Here is a 16065-nt window from a genome sequence, read left to right as displayed (position 1 = left end):
AATCTAATGTGCTAAAAGATTATAATATATATTTATAGCTTTGTCTCGTCATTAAACGTAGTTTCGGTGTCTAATTTAGCTTCATTTTCGGCTTATCTTTTCCTGTGAATGAATTCATAAGCAATTTCCTCTGTAAAGTGTTTTGGACAGACCATAATTCAATACTAGAAATATATGTATTTTGCTTTTGAAAATCCTGTCATGTTAATACAGGTGATTTTTATAATGAATATGTTTGTAAACAAATGCATTGTAATAAAAGTAAAAGAATTATACATTACCTGCTTTTAATTCACATGTAATAGACAGCGAATATGTAAACATTTATGAGACATGTAGGTTTTTATAAAAATTGCAAACAGCCAATTAAGAGAAATAAAATGATACATTTTGGACAGCTTCATGTATAACATTTACCTGTCTGTTTTCAGCCAAACTTTCAGGACCATTAAAACAAGATTGAATATAAACGCCAAGCTCGTTTTTGTCAAGTCCTATCAAGATTTAAAACTGAATTTAAGACACTAGGTGAGAGAGAATAGATGAACGCAATAAAAGCGCATTTAATTTGTACATTTAATTTTGATTACATTCAAGAAACATTCAACAATCAACAAAAGCCCCTAAAATGCAGCATGTATGGGCTCAATTATTGAAAAGGAAATGTTTGAATATCTGACGACAAGATTTAAAACACCACTCAGTACTGATCTCTACTATACAGTTGTTATTTTCAGACTATAAAATATTCATTCGAATCCCTGCCAAGTTTACATACTAAATCACTTTCTTTAGCAACAACAAAAACACATAATTACTGGTAATATGGTCTGTAGCGGCCCTGATCCGGGTGATGCGGCCCCGGCATCTGTCCCTGTGGAGGGGGACCCTGCATTCGGGGAGGAGGACCCCTGGGTGCCGGCCACATTCCTGGACTCATGCCCCCTGGCTGGTTAAACGGCGGGCTGAGTGTGCTCTTGTCCTCAGGAAACTGAGGGTTGTAATGATGGGGTGGTGGAGCGTTGACAGGGGGTCCACCGTGTTGAGGGGGTGGCCCAGGTGGAGGATGGTTCATAAACGGGGGCATCTGACCAATGAGGTGTCCGGGAGGCGGGGTAATGGGTGGGGGGACAGACGACAGTGGCGGAGGGGCCTGGTTGAAAACCATGTGAGGCGTGTTAGAGCCTTGTCCCGGGTGCGGCATGGGGTGATTGATGGGTGGAGGGGGCGGAGGCGGTCCGTAATGCTGCTGAGGTGGCGCCATCATGTGATGCGGATGGGTCACGACGGGCTGACCTGGATAGTCTCCGGGGTGGTGGTGAGGGGGTGGAGCGTTGCCAGGCTGGGGAAGTGTGTCACGTGGTGATGGTCCGGAGCTCGCAGAATCGTCCTGGATGGGAACCGTGATGAGGTTGCTGTGCTTTCGCGTGGTGACGGTCGAGATGCGGAAGGTCTCCTGAGAGAGAGAGCGGGATGGCCCCATGTCTCCCGGCGGTTGGCCTTGTGGAGGTCGGTGGTCATCGTGGGAGGAAGAGGGAGGTTGGCTGTAGGGGTCGTGACCTTGATGAGCCAGAGGAGGAGGGATGAGCACATGGGGCTTGGGCAGGTGAGGCGGAGGCACGCGGAAGCGGTCGGACACCTCCGAGGCTGGAGGAAGGTGGAGAGGGTCAGAGCGGCTGCTGGAGCTCTTGCCGGACCGCATGTGTCGGTGGTTGATGTGGGCCTGCAGGTCCCTCTGGGACAGATAGGTGCGTTTGCAACCCTGAACGATACTACACATGTGGAGAGAGCCACGATGGCACTGTTCAATCCGCTGGACCGGGTCTGTACAGCTGTACATGTTCAGACTGGAAGCAGAGAGGACATATGGTAAACATATGGACATATGGCATCAGTAAAACATCAACGTTATGAACATCAGTACAAACCATATTATTATCAATGTTGAAAACAGTTGCTTTTTCATGATTCTTTCATGTATAAAAGAACAGAATTTATTTGAAATGGATATCTTTTGTAATTATATATATATATATAAAAAAATCCAGTCCTATATCTGCATTAAGCCAAGCATTCTCTATTATACAACATTATAAGGCCATATTTGTATGCAAACACTTAAGTAGAGACAAGAACTGCTGCTTATTCTTACCCTGGACACATCTTATCACCCTTCCTTTCATGATGCAATGCACACTCGTAGCAGAAAACATGCTTACATGGGATCTGCACAGAAATGATATAACGTCACCAAAAGGCGGTCAATTGTAAACTGAACATTTGTTGCACATTAACTGCTCTCACCATGCGGCCATATGTTTTAATTGGCAGTCCACATTTGTCACAAAAATGGACAGGTGTCTCATCCTTTTCACCGATCAAGTTTAGCTGGACAAACAAAACAAAAAAACAACAGTGACCACAACACTTCAAACATGAGCAATCGAGAGGAGAGTACATTTCACGATATATATTCATATAGATGAACCTTGTAATCCCAGTACAGCTGCTGTGGGAACCGACGCTGACTTGCAAATGCGTCTCCTGCTTTCACACCACAATCGAATCGGTCTTCCTGCTTGAAGTTAAACCCTTCTAGCAGAAACACAAGCTCCATTTAGTGCAACTGATAATATGCTTGATAAAATTGTGTCAGTTAAAATATATAGACAATACCTTCTTCTCCAGAATGGGTTTTGGGTGGTAACCGTCCCACTTGTCTCTGCGGTCGTGGGGGAGGTTTATTCCTGGCCTGTTTGGGAAGAAGTTTGATTGGTATCCTCCTCCTGACATCAGGACCACCTAATGGCCCATCTGTACCCTGCATATCATGGTCTGAATTGAAGAACAAAAATTAAGTGTTAATTTTGACGTTCACTCAAAAACAGCACCTTAATAAGTTCTTAAAACCTGTACATAATCAGTGAACATCTTGATTTTAAATGGATAATTCACCAAAATGGAAATTCTGTCATCATTTATTCAACCTCAAGTTGTTCCAAACCTGTATCAGTTTCTTTCTTCTGTTGAACACAAAAAAAAGACATTTTAAAGAATGTTGGTAACCAGACGGTAGCCATCGACTCCCATTTGTATTTTTGTGTTTCACTAGAAGTCAATGGGTGCCGTCAGATGTGTGATTACCAACATCTTTTGTGTTCAGCAGAAGAAAGAAACTCGTACAGGTTTGGAACAACTTGAGGGTGAGTAAATGACTAAAGAAATTAATTTTGGGGTGAACTATCCCTTTAACTAATCACAAACTGAGTAAGTAATTCGAAATATATCTAAAGTTAGAAAACAGATGACACATTTGTATTTGTGCATAAGACGATATTTCTGCTAGTACAACATTGAAACTGATGTGAGCGATACAACAAAATTCAACTCAGTTTGCTTTTAGGTTACCCCAAATAACCTCAAAGACAGTACGTATTTATTTATATCATGATGCAGGCTTTTTTAAAGATGAATAAACGGAATCAGGAAGATAAACGCCACATTGACATAGAGGCCATAACCCATAGTGATAGGAAAAGGTCTTTAAACAGGGATACACAAGATGTAGCTCGTCTTTCCATACGTAAACATATGTAAAAGTTCTTCGCAGTTATTTTGTGGTTATAAGAGACGCGTTTTGGGTCAAATAAACCAAAGATTGAAAACCATAAATTTCCCTCCTTACCACTGTGGTCCATAACTTTGTGAAGCCAACGTTCGACGGCACTTCCGGTTTCTACACTTCAAAATAAAAGTCTCTGGTTGTTTTCAAAATAAAACAAAAAGCCTCTGATTGTTTTCCAAGCAAAACATAACCCATTCAAAACCATTAAATAAATAAATAAATGTAAGGTTATGCTTGAAAGTATTGTTTACATCTGAATTTCGTAAGAAAGCAATTTCGTTTAATGTACAGACGTGGCTAAATGTATTGGCAGTGACACATTTTGTTTCAAAAAGTTTGCTGCTTCAGTATTTTTTTTCTATGATATAGTGGAAAACAATGATAAGCATTTCATACGTTTTAAAAGCTTTTCTTGACGAAAACATTCAATATGCAGAGAGTCAGTGTTTATGATGTTGAACATTCTTCATATTCTGTGCAGTTAGATCTGGTATGCTGGAAATCCTACTGCGGTCAAGTGGGCCGCGCTTGAAAAATACACGGTCAAGCCAGCCGCACATTTTTTTATCATGCGCGTCAAATCCTGCACTTACGGTATGGGTGCTGAAAGACGCCCAAATTGATTTTAAGACTCCTTTTCCTGCTATTTTCCATCGTATTAGGACACAAATAATACAATTTCATGATTTTTTCCTAAAACATGACTTTTAATATTGTTTGTTTGTTGTTATTTGTAATGTTTCTAGGCTTAAATATTAATTATACCTATTATAATGTATTCAATTTCATATTATTAAAAATGTATCATGCATTTTTATTGTTAATATTTACGTTTTTTAGACACTATTTTTTTATTATTATTTTTATGTTGGTTGGCCTATATATGATTTACATCAATTTCAATTTTATTTTTTAAAGATTTAATTTATTCATGCTCGTGTTAATGTTAATTATCATACATCATTACTTTTTTTTACATTTAATTGTTAATTTGAATGTTTATATATATATATATATATATATATATATATATATATATATATATTATACGTTATTATTGCCTACTTTATCAATGTGAATGAAATTGAATATTAATGTTAATTATCAATACATTCATTTAGCATTTTTTGTTGTTTTTTAATGTTTGTATAATGTATACACTCGTTATTATTATATGTAGTGATGATTATTTATTTATTTACTTATTTAACTTTTTTATGTCAATGTAAATGACAAATATGATACAATCGGATTTTAGTGGCTTTTAATCTTTCACTTATCATTAAATATATATATATATATATATATATATATATATATATATATATATATATATATATATATATGCGCTCCCATGTTCAAACTATTTACATGTCCCATGTTCAAACACTCATAAAAAATGTTCCTTCATAGGTTTGCTCATTCTCTCAATTGATTCCTGTTCAGAGGGACCCTGGCTATTACTGTATGTATTATCAAGTCATTTTACTGTATAAATTTTGAGAAAAGTACAGGCAAATTCAGCACCATAATCACAGTGCGTTCTACCACTTAAACCACATCCCATGTTAAAACACTCATAAAAAGTGTTCCTTCATAGGTTTGCTCATTCTTTCACCTGATTCCTGTTCAGAGGGACCCTGGCTATTACTGTATGTATTATCAAGTCATTTTACTGTATAAATTTCGAGAAAAGTACAGGCAAACTCACCCCAATCATCAAAGTGCGTTCTACCACTTGAACCACATCCCATTTTCAAACACTCATTAAAAGTGTTCCTTCATAGGTTTGCTCATTTTCTCAACTGATTCCTGTTCAAAGGGACCCTGGCTATTACTGTATGTATTATCAAGTCATTTTACTGTATGGTTTTGGAGAAAAGTACAGGCAAACTCACTCCAATTATCAAAGTGTGTTCTACCACTTGAACCACATCCCATTTTCAAACACTCATTAAAAGTGTTCCTTTATAGGTTTGCTGATTCTCTCAATTGATTCCTGTTCAGAGGGACCCTGGCTATTACTCTATGTATTATCAAGTCATTTTACTGTATAGCTTTGGAGAAAAGTACAGGCAAATTCAGCACCATCATCAAAGTGTGTTCTACCACTTGAACCACATCCATTTTTCAAACAATCATAAAAAGTGTTCCTTTATAGGTTTGCTCATTTTCTCAACTGATTCCTATTCAGAAGGACGCTGGCTATTACTGTGTTTTTTGTTAAGTCATTTTACTGTATAGTTTTGGAGAAAAGTGCAGGCAAACCCAGCCCAATCATCAAAGTGCGTTATAGCACTTAAACCACGTCCCATGTTCAAACACTCATAAAAAGTGTTCCTTCATAGGTTTGCTCATTTTCTCATCTGATTTCTGTTCAGAGGGACCCTGGCTATTACTGTGTTTATTGTCAAGTCATTTTACTGTATAGTTTTGGAGAAAAGTGCAGGCAAACCCAGCCCAATCATCTAAGGGCCAATCCCAATTCTACCCCTTACCCCTTCACTTTCCCCTAGCCCTACCCCTTCGCCTTCCCCTTGACCCTAGAAACAGAGTGGCAATGCGTAGGGGTGAAAATATTCCCCTAAGAAATGGGACACCACTACGCCTCCGTTAAACGTCATTATAAGTCGTCGCTAGCGCCTACGTCACAGGATATGCGGCGATGTTTATCACAACTTCCAAGATCCCGTCGACAGCTGCAGTTATCTCAGTTGCGTGGGTTACAGCTATTTTCTTGCATCTTGTGAAGTTCGCAGGAAACAACGGAGACGACGAAAATATGTTGCGGGACTATCGTTAGCAAACTACAGTAATTTTAGCGATTTTTTTACAAACGTTTCTGTGAAGAAACTGACCGTAAATATGAACACAATATTGAATGTAACATAAAGCAAATCATTATTTGTCGTTATAATACTTATTAAAGCCACAAATACTTAAATTTATGGGTCTCCTTTGTCGCTTGGGCAGCCAGTCTGGGTTAGCAGTGACACTTCTCATACCCCTTCGTTTGAAGTGTGCTCCCGAAAAATCTTCGTTTGAAGGGCTATCTGGCCCTTCACCCTAGCCCTCCCCCTCCAACCAAAAGAGAATTGGGACAGCCCTACCCCTTCACATGGACGCGCAAAACGGAGGGGAAGGGGAAAGTGAAGGGGTAAGGGGTAGAATTGGGATTGGCCCAAAGTGCGTTATAGCACTTAAAACACGTCCCATGTTCAAACACTCATAAAAAGTGTTCCTTCATAGGTTTGCTCATTTTCTTATCTGATTCCTGTTCAGAGGGACCCTGGCTACTGTATTTATTATCAAGTCATTTTACTGTATAGTTTTGGAGAAAAGTAGAGGCAAATTCAGCACACTCATCAAAATACGTTCTGGCACTTAAACCACGTCCATGTTTAAACATTCATAAAAACTGTTCTTTCATAGGTTTGCTTATTTTCTAAACTGATTCCTGTTCCGAGGGACCCTGGCTATTACTGTATTTATTATCAAGTCATTTTACTGTATAGTTTTGGAGAAAAGTAGAGGCAAATTCAGCACACTCATCAAAATACGTTCTGGCACTTAAACCACGTCCATGTTTAAACATTCATAAAAACTGTTCCTTCCTAGGTTTGCTCATTTTCTCAACTGATTCCTGTTCAGAGGGACCCTGGCTATTACTGTATTTATTATCAAGTCATTTTAATGTATAGTTTTGGAGAAAAGTAAAGTCAAACCCAGCCCAATCATTAACCCACGTCCCATGTTCAAATACTCATAACACTTCCAGTAAAATGACTTGATAATAAATACAGTAATAGCCAGGGTCCCTCAGAACAGGAATCAGTTGAGAGAATGAGCAAACCTATGAAGGAACACTTTATATGAGTGTTTAAACATGGGACGTGGTTTAAGTGCCAGAACGTATTTTGATGAGTGTGCTGAATTTGCCTCTACTTTTCTCCAAAACTATACAGTAAAATGACTTGATAATAAATACAGTAATAGCCAGGGTCCCTCGGAACAGGAATCAGTTTAGAAAATAAGCAAACCTATGAAAGAACAGTTTTTATGAATGTTTAAACATGGACGTGGTTTAAGTGCCAGAACGTATTTTGATGAGTGTGCTGAATTTGCCTCTACTTTTCTCCAAAACTATACAGTAAAATGACTTGATAATAAATACAGTAATAGCCAGGGTCCCTCTGAACAGGAATCAGATAAGAAAATGAGCAAACCTATGAAGGAACACTTTTTATGAGTGTTTGAACATGGGACGTGTTTTAAGTGCTATAACGCACTTTGGGCCAATCCCAATTCTACCCCTTACCCCTTCACTTTCCCCTTCCCCTCCGTTTTGCGCGTCCATGTGAAGGGGTAGGGCTGTCCCAATTCTCTTTTGGTTGGAGGGGGAGGGCTAGGGTGAAGGGCCAGATAGCCCTTCAAACGAAGATTTTTCGGGAGCACACTTCAAACGAAGGGGTATGAGAAGTGTCACTGCTAACCCAGACTGGCTGCCCAAGCGACAAAGGAGACCCATAAATTTAAGTATTTGTGGCTTTAATAAGTATTATAACGACAAATAATGATTTGCTTTATGTTACATTCAATATTGTGTTCATATTTACGGTCAGTTTCTTCACAGAAACGTTTGTAAAAAAATCGCTAAAATTACTGTAGTTTGCTAACGATAGTCCCGCAACATATTTTCGTCGTCTCCGTTGTTTCCTGCGAACTTCACAAGATGCAAGAAAATAGCTGTAACCCACGCAACTGAGATAACTGCAGCTGTCGACGGGATCTTGGAAGTTGTGATAAACATCGCCGCATATCCTGTGACGTAGGCGCTAGCGACGACTTATAATGACGTTTAACGGAGGCGTAGTGGTGTCCCATTTCTTAGGGGAATATTTTCACCCCTACGCATTGCCACTCTGTTTCTAGGGTCAAGGGGAAGGCGAAGGGGTAGGGCTAGGGGAAAGTGAAGGGGTAAGGGGTAGAATTGGGATTGGCCCTTAGATGATTGGGCTGGGTTTGCCTGCACTTTTCTCCAAAACTATACAGTAAAATGACTTGACAATAAACACAGTAATAGCCAGGGTCCCTCTGAACAGAAATCAGATGAGAAAATGAGCAAACCTATGAAGGAACACTTTTTATGAGTGTTTGAACATGGGACGTGGTTTAAGTGCTATAACGCACTTTGATGATTGGGCTGGGTTTGCCTGCACTTTTCTCCAAAACTATACAGTAAAATGACTTAACAAAAAACACAGTAATAGCCAGCGTCCTTCTGAATAGGAATCAGTTGAGAAAATAAGCAAACCTATGAAGGAACACTTTTTATGATTGTTTGAACATGGGACCTGGTTTAAGTGCTATAACACACTTTGATGATTGGGCTGGGTTTGCCTGCACTTTTCTCCAAAACTATACAGTAAAATGACTTAACAAAAAACACAGTAATAGCCAGCGTCCTTCTGAATAGGAATCAGTTGAGAAAATGAGCAAACCTATGAAGGAACACTTTTTATGATTGTTTGAACATGGGACCTGGTTTAAGTGCTATAACACACTTTGATGATTGGGCTGGGTTTGCCTGCACTTTTCTCCAAAACTATACAGTAAAATGACTTAACAAAAAACACAGTAATAGCCAGCGTCCTTCTGAATAGGAATCAGTTGAGAAAATGAGCAAACCTATGAAGGAACACTTTTTATGATTGTTTGAACATGGGACCTGGTTTAAGTGCTATAACACACTTTGATGATTGGGCTGGGTTTGCCTGCACTTTTCTCCAAAACTATACAGTAAAATGACTTAACAAAAAACACAGTAATACCCAGCGTCCTTCTGAATAGGAATCAGTTGAGAAAATGAGCAAACCTATGAAGGAACACTTTTTATGATTGTTTGAACATGGGACCTGGTTTAAGTGCTATAACACACTTTGATGATTGGGCTGGGTTTGCCTGCACTTTTCTCCAAAACTATACAGTAAAATGACTTAACAAAAAACACAGTAATACCCAGCGTCCTTCTGAATAGTAATCAGTTGAGAAAATGAGCAAACCTATGAAGGAACACTTTTTATGATTGTTTGAACATGGGACCTGGTTTAAGTGCTATAACACACTTTGATGATTGGGCTGGGTTTGCCTGCACTTCTCTCCAAAACTATACAGTAAAATGACTTAACAAAAAACACAGTAATAGCCAGCGTCCTTCTGAATAGGAATCAGTTGAGAAAATGAGCAAACCTATGAAGGAACACTTTTTATGATTGTTTGAACATGGGACCTGGTTTAAGTGCTGTAACACACTTTGATGATTGGGCTGGGTTTGCCTGCACTTTTCTCCAAAACTATACAGTAAAATGACTTGACAATAAACACAGTAATAGCCAGGGTCCCTTTGAACAGGAATCAGTTGAGAGAATGAGCAAACCTATGAAGGAACACTTTTTATGAGTGTTTGAACATGGGACGTCGTTTAATAACACACTTTGATGATTGGGCTGGGTTTGCCTGCATTTTTCTCCAAAAATATACAGTAAAATGACTTGATAATACATACAGTAATAGCCAGGGTCCCTCTTAACAGAAATCAATTGAGAGAATGAGCAAACCTATGAATGAACAATTTTTATGAGTGTTTGAACATGGGACGTGTATATCGTTTGAACATGGAAGCGCATATATATAGAGAGAAATTCAATGATAATTGAATGATTAAAAGCCACTAAAAGCCTGTTGTATCATATTTGTCATTTACATTAACATAAAAAAGTAAAATAAGTAAATAATCATCATTACATATAATAATAATGAGTGTATAAAAACATTAATCAACAAAAAAAAATGTTTAATAAATATATCGATAACTAATATTATTATTCAATTTCATTCACATTAATAAAGTAGGCAATAATAATGTATAATAAAAAATCAAATTATATATATATATATATATATATGTAACACACATATATATATAAACATTCAAATTAACAATTAAATGTAAAAAAACTAATGATGTATGATAATTAACATTAACACGAGCATGAATAAATTAAATCTTTAAAAAATAAAATTTAAATTAATGTAAATCATATATAGGCCCAAAAACATTAAAATAATAATAAAAAAAAAAAGTCATGTTTTTTAACAAAAAAAAAATATATATATATATATATATATATATATATATTTTGTCTCCAAATAAGATGGAAAATAGCAGAAAGTAGTCTCTAAAAAACGTAAATACTAACAATAAAAATGTATGATAATGTTTAATAATATGAACATGAATACATTATACTTGGTATAGCCTAGAAACATTACAATAACAACAAACAAACAGTATTAAAAGTCATGTTTTAGGAAAAAATCATGAAATTGTATTATTTGTGTCCTAATACGATGGAATAGCAGGCAAAGGAGTTTTAAAATCAATTTTGGCGTCTTTCAGCACCCATACCGTAAGTGCAGGATTTGACGCGCATGCTAAAAAAAATGTGCGGCTGGCTTGACCGTGTATTTTCCACGCGCGGCCCACTTGACCGCAGTGAAATCCTGACTGAGGACGATCAATCCTTGCCGTGTTGTGAAATTATTTGTGGACTACATCTTGTCCACTCGCCTTTTGACCTGCGGTCGTCAATCGTCAAAAGGTCCTGGGAGGTGTCTGGACACTGAGATGTCCTAAAGCCTTCTTCACTGCAGTTAAACCTCACTCATGGAAGGGCTTGATGATACAGGATAATCTACAATGTGATGATCACATTATGAAATAAATGTTTTTCTCCAAAACAATTTTTGGAGCAATTATTTATTGTATACAATTGGGAACAATTATTTGCCCCCTTTTATTAAATACTTGCAACCTCCTTTTTCCAAGAAAACAGCTCTGAGTCTTCTCTTATAATGCCTGATGAGTTTGGAGAACATCTGACAAGAGATCAGAGACCATTCCTCCATACAGAATCTCTCCAGATCATTCAGGTTCCCAGATCCATGTTGGCACTTCTTCTCTTCAGTTCAGCCCACTCATTTTCTGTATGGGTTCAGGTCTTGCTTGGTTTTGTGCTCAGTGACCCATTTTTGTTTTGCTTTTGATGTATTTCTTCCACTGTCCTGTTGGAAGATCCAAACATGGCCCCCCATAAACTTTCAAGCAGAGGTTGTCAGGTTTTGATTTTTCATCTGTTTGGTAGTCATTAGTTTTTTGAAATGTAAAAAATTTCTCTAAATCTGTTTTTGGTCCAGCTGATTGAATTAAAGCATGAGATCATGAATGAATGTAGAGATATCAAACCCTTTGGTGTCCTCTATTGGTCAGAAATGAAAGTGACACTTCCTGAGTGTAAAGCTGCAGGCGTGGCTCCAGGTGATCACTGTACTACTGGGACACATCACAGCAAGACACCAAGATTAAAGGACGCTGCTGTAAGTCACAGAAAATGGTCATTGATATATATTTATCACAATACAAATATTCCTTCAAATTAAATGATTTCTTGAAATGTTGCAGGGCGGCGTCCGTTTTAATCTACAAACAAGGTATGAGCTTGCTTTTGTTTTCCATTATGCACCTGTCCCTTTGTTATGAACATTTTGACTGCGGACAATAAATACGTCTATGATAAAATTCACAGTTAGAAACATTCAAGTAGCTATAGATTAAAAATCGATTTCAAATATTCATTAGCATGCCTCAGGATGAAAACTAGTACTTCGTAGCTATCTAAAGATGACCTAATATTTAAATATACATGTTTTGATAAAATTAAGCAGTTCAAAAAACGTTTTTAGAGTTCAAAAAAGTCAGAAATGAAGATTTTTTTAAAAAATGATTTAAAAAAAATCTTTTCCTGGTCTCAGAATGATGACTGCGTCACAGTTTATTTTGACATAATAGCCTGTGTTATCACACAGAAAACATCTTCCACACTTTGTTTTTAAGTTTTACGTCAACAAACAACGTAATTTGTTCAGAAAAATTGTTCAGTTCGGCTTTGAGCAGTTTGGCTGATTTGAATGAGAATTTGCATTAAACCTGATGATTTCAACAGTCACATGAAAGATAATGAAAACACATTTGTTTTTCTTATGCTAGATCCTCAGAAATGGTAAATGTGTTATTTATACTAGAAACAATCAAAACGTATTTTAATCATAACATCAAATAGTGAAAGTAAGGCCGAAGCGAGAAGCGAGTCAGCTTTATGGTGTCTGCGCCATTTTTCTTTTTATTGCCACAGAAGAGCAGAGTCCTCTAGGGTTGCAGGAAGCTGTGTTTATGGCTGCAGGTGTTTTTCAGAACTTGATTGTGTGTGCAATGATGTCATGTTCTAACACTATTCCAGCAGCAATAGACAAAGGCACACCCAGTGTCCTCAGGTCACATGGCCTGCGTGTTTACTGAGCGATACTAGTCCGTTGAAAGCAATAGCTACTGGATCAAGTCACGTGAGGCCACAAAGGGCAGGGCGAAATAACAAAGTCCTCTTCCTCCACGCAAACAAAGTCAAGAGCCGCAGCAGAGAAAGGAAATAGAAAATGGTATTCAGGCAAATAGATGGTTAAGCGTGATGTAAGTGACATAAACATGATCACGCCTTTCAGAACACGATGGTGGAAGACACGAGAGAGCCGAAAAATGCCACATCCCTCCAGGCTGGACCTGGTGATGTAGACCACAACATTGTCTATGCCACTAACATAAGGTAATCATTTGCTCAGATTGAAATATATTGTGAAATACAATATATTTTACGCACAAATCTTTTTTTGGTCTGAATATCAGAGTCACCCAGCTTATTGGACGACAGCTGGCTCAGATAGGGGACGACTTGGACAACAAATGGCGTGAACAACTGCCCGTCCAATTGCAGCCCTTGAATTTGGGGATTTATCTTTACGTCCTAACCAGGACTGCGTTTTCTGGGTGAGTTGAGGGCATTTGCTCCCACATGCTCAAATGCAAATCCATTTAGGAGGCTTCGAATAAAGAGAGTGACAGTTCTGGGTGTGGTTTGTTATTACTGTAATAAGCAGGATCCTTGGCAACCTCTGGGGGTCTAAAATTATGCCAATGTTGAGGACATCCTGGTTGATTCCACAGCTTCAAAATGGCTGTCAGGAGGCTAAGAAGTGGGCGGCCTGGGTAAGGACAATATTTGTGTGTGTGTGTCTGTAAATATGTATAAATCTTGGGTGAGATGCTCAAAAAGTCAACTTGGTTATAGTCATAGACTACTGTTCAAAAGTTCGGCATTGGTAAGATTATTTTTAATATAATGTTTGTGTAAAATATGAAAAAAATATGTAAAATAGAATTTTTTTCTCAGGATTCTGCGACGAACAGCATTTGAGTTTTTCATGACATTACAGATTTTTTTTACTTGCACTTTTGAGCGATTTAATAAGTGCTTGCTGAATAAAAATAATAATTTCTTAAAAAATATATATATAAAAAAATCAAAAAAATCTTATATGACCACTTTTGAACAATAATGTAAAGTCGATATTTTTTTAATAATGCGAGTCGATATTTTGGAGATTCCTACACTTTTTAAATATATTTCTATGATTTTTTGTTTTTTCACAAAGCATTTTACAAAGTCTAATTTCTAGTCTAATTAATATTTTAGAGCCACGCATAAATAGACAAAAATATATTCACTACAGAAACGTCCTTTTTTTGTATTTTGTTAATTTAAATGAAATGCACAGGCCTAGAAAGATTGCTTTCAGGTTTTACATAACTGTGGAAACCCTGGTATTTTAGTGAAACTGTGGAATAAAACAAATGCAATTATTTTATTTACTTTCCTCAGGTGCCCAACCTTTCTGACTGGTCCCGCAGGAACACATACATACTGGCGTCTGCTTTACTACTGGTCACCGTGTCTATCTTACTTGTAACCTAGTATGGATATGAAGATTGAAGGTGACTGTGAGAGGGTCAAGAGCTGGTCTTTGGCTCAAATATAACCTTTTTTAAAAATAAAACTTCTTATTTTGCATTCTCTTTTATAACCGATTCAAATTAAGTGCTGGTTCACATATATACGTACATATATGTGCAGGTTTTTGCAAGTTAAACATGTTTTGTGTGTGTGTGTATTGGGTCTATTGCTGGCTAATTGGGCCAATGAATTGTTACCTCTTCCTCTAAAAACATTTCTGCATTATTAAAGGAAGCTGGACTTTCCAAGCGCAATAAAACTTTTAAAAAAGAAAACAAAGTGTATCGTTTCTTTGTATTTATCAGCTAAAAGACAAACAGATTGACTGCACAACCACTGATCAATCCTCTGTCAGTGTAACATCCACATGCGTATAGTTCTTAAAGGCCTTCATATTGCACTTCTGTAGTGTTGAACCCAAATGTCTACCAGGTCCCACCTCATAGGTGTGAGGAAACTCCTTCCCCTGGGATCTTTCATAAATCTCATGCAGCGTCTGCTCCCATTTCACCGGAGACACCAGCTGTTTGGCCAGCTGATTCCGTACGTGCTTGTCATGCATGTACCGCTTGCCGTCCACATTGGAGTGCACGGAGATCTCGGGCCGCCGTACCTCTATCTGTCGAAGGACGTCTCTCAGAGGCTCGACCGCCGGCTCCATGAGCGCCGTGTGAAAGGCCCCGCTAACCGGCAGTAGTCTAGTTCTCATGAATTTCAGCTCTCTGGAATGTCTTTGAAGGAAATCCAAAGCCTGTGTGAGAGAATGTCTATTAAAAGCATGGAAAGGCTTAACAATTAGGTTTTTGGAAAGTTACATTTGATGAATCTTACCTCTTTGTGGCCAGCTATTACTCTCCCATCTGGAAAAAGGTAGTTGGCAATGGCACACACAGGCTCTTGGATAGCAAGAGACAAACAGTGCTCCCTAGCTTGGACACAGGTGTATTTGTAGTTGGCCTGAGGTCGGCCAATCACAGACAACATGCCACTAGGTACTTGGTCGGAGGCCTTCTGCATTGCTTCTGCCCTCACCTTTACTGCAAACAAAGCTGTGAGCACAGAACAGGGCATTTTGATCAAATAAATGTGTGTGAATCTCCTAAAATATTGTTAATAACATGTCCAGGGCTCTAGGTCATATTTTTCTGCCAAAAAATATGTGGATTGACTTGCTTTTGAAGGTCCCTTTAACACATTCTGTTGTCTATAAGTAACTTTGCACCTACAGTACATGTCAACTAACTCTCATTAGAGTGTTTGTAGAGTTTTAGTAGACTGGTAGGATCAGAATAAGTTGACATGTAGTTAAAGTTACAGTAGAATGTACAGTATAAAGAGTCACTAATACTCTAATGAGAGTTAGTTGACATGGAGTTGCAAAGTCAACAACAGAATGTTCAAAAAGAGACCATCAAAATAAAGTGTTACGTAGAAAAGGAAGACTACTATTCAAGTAGCCAATTTTGTAGATTTTTTTTT

The 16065-nt window shown here is 37.9% G+C and overlaps 3 protein-coding genes across 7 annotated transcripts in view; 1 reads left to right on the top strand and 2 right to left on the bottom strand.

The window, feature by feature from the left end:
* Positions 1-532: 532 nt before the first annotated feature.
* cbll1 (Cbl proto-oncogene like 1) lies at positions 533-3772 on the bottom strand. 2 transcript variants are annotated; one of them, XM_039668322.2, is made up of 6 exons: positions 3686-3772; positions 2677-2835; positions 2489-2595; positions 2305-2388; positions 2153-2226; positions 533-1847 (listed from the first exon to the last, which is right to left on the bottom strand). In XM_039668322.2, exons 1-6 carry the CDS (start codon positions 3696-3698, stop codon positions 815-817), a joined length of 1470 nt encoding a protein of 489 aa, XP_039524256.2. In that variant the 5' UTR covers positions 3699-3772; the 3' UTR covers positions 533-814. The 2 variants fall into 2 exon arrangements, with proteins under 2 accessions (XP_039524256.2, XP_039524257.2); XM_039668323.2 differs by having other exon boundaries at positions 2489-2592.
* Positions 3773-11516: 7744 nt separating this feature from the next.
* Positions 11517-16065, bottom strand: part of mcat (malonyl CoA:ACP acyltransferase (mitochondrial)) — a 5614-nt gene continuing 1065 nt past the window's right edge. The window contains exons 3-6 of one of the 3 annotated variants that reach the window (XR_016149857.1): positions 15418-15635; positions 15026-15337; positions 11931-12059; positions 11517-11749 (exon numbers count right to left, since the gene is read on the bottom strand). Coding sequence is in view for 2 of the 3 variants with exons in the window: in XM_039668324.2 (XP_039524258.2) it covers positions 14927-15337; positions 15418-15635 (629 nt within the window). In the remaining variant the exon portion in view is untranslated. Of the gene's footprint in view, positions 12060-12492; positions 15338-15417; positions 15636-16065 lie in introns of those variants that run through there. The other 2 variants (XM_089126764.1, XM_039668324.2) reach the window with 2 other exon arrangements.
* On the top strand, positions 11997-14846 carry bik (BCL2 interacting killer). Of its 2 annotated transcripts, none has more exons than XM_039668325.2 (6): positions 11997-12061; positions 12147-12175; positions 13241-13341; positions 13422-13562; positions 13670-13781; positions 14455-14846. In XM_039668325.2, the coding sequence occupies exons 3-6, from the start codon at positions 13247-13249 to the stop codon at positions 14545-14547; spliced, it is 441 nt and encodes a 146-aa protein (XP_039524259.2). In that variant the 5' UTR covers positions 11997-12061; positions 12147-12175; positions 13241-13246; the 3' UTR covers positions 14548-14846. The 2 variants fall into 2 exon arrangements, with proteins under 2 accessions (XP_039524259.2, XP_039524260.2); XM_039668326.2 differs by having other exon boundaries at positions 11998-12061; positions 13673-13781; positions 14455-14844.

The sequence above is a fragment of the Pimephales promelas genome, chromosome 24, assembly GCF_988280905.1.
Source record: "Pimephales promelas chromosome 24, fPimPro1.hap1.1, whole genome shotgun sequence".
In the NCBI taxonomy this organism is placed as follows: domain Eukaryota; kingdom Metazoa; phylum Chordata; class Actinopteri; order Cypriniformes; family Leuciscidae; genus Pimephales; species Pimephales promelas.
The sequence above is the reverse complement of the archived record's forward strand: the minus strand, read 5'-3'. Positions and strand labels throughout refer to the sequence as shown.

What these genes read in the sequence shown, in the direction of transcription:
- cbll1 (XM_039668322.2), bottom strand. An exon ending in AGCTGTACTGGGATTACAAG is followed by an intron (nt 2,389 to 2,488) that starts GTTCATCTATAT and finishes TTGTTTGTCCAG; the next exon opens with CTAAACTTGATCGGTGAAAA. An exon ending in TTAAAACATATGGCCGCATG is followed by an intron (nt 2,227 to 2,304) that starts GTGAGAGCAGTT and finishes ATTTCTGTGCAG; the next exon opens with ATCCCATGTAAGCATGTTTT.
- bik (XM_039668325.2), top strand. Translation starts at nt 13,247, where the DNA reads ATGGTGGAAGACACGAGAGAGCCGAAAAATGCCACATCCCTCCAGGCT. An exon ending in GTCTATGCCACTAACATAAG is followed by an intron (nt 13,342 to 13,421) that starts GTAATCATTTGC and finishes TCTGAATATCAG; the next exon opens with AGTCACCCAGCTTATTGGAC. An exon ending in ACCAGGACTGCGTTTTCTGG is followed by an intron (nt 13,563 to 13,669) that starts GTGAGTTGAGGG and finishes TACTGTAATAAG; the next exon opens with CAGGATCCTTGGCAACCTCT.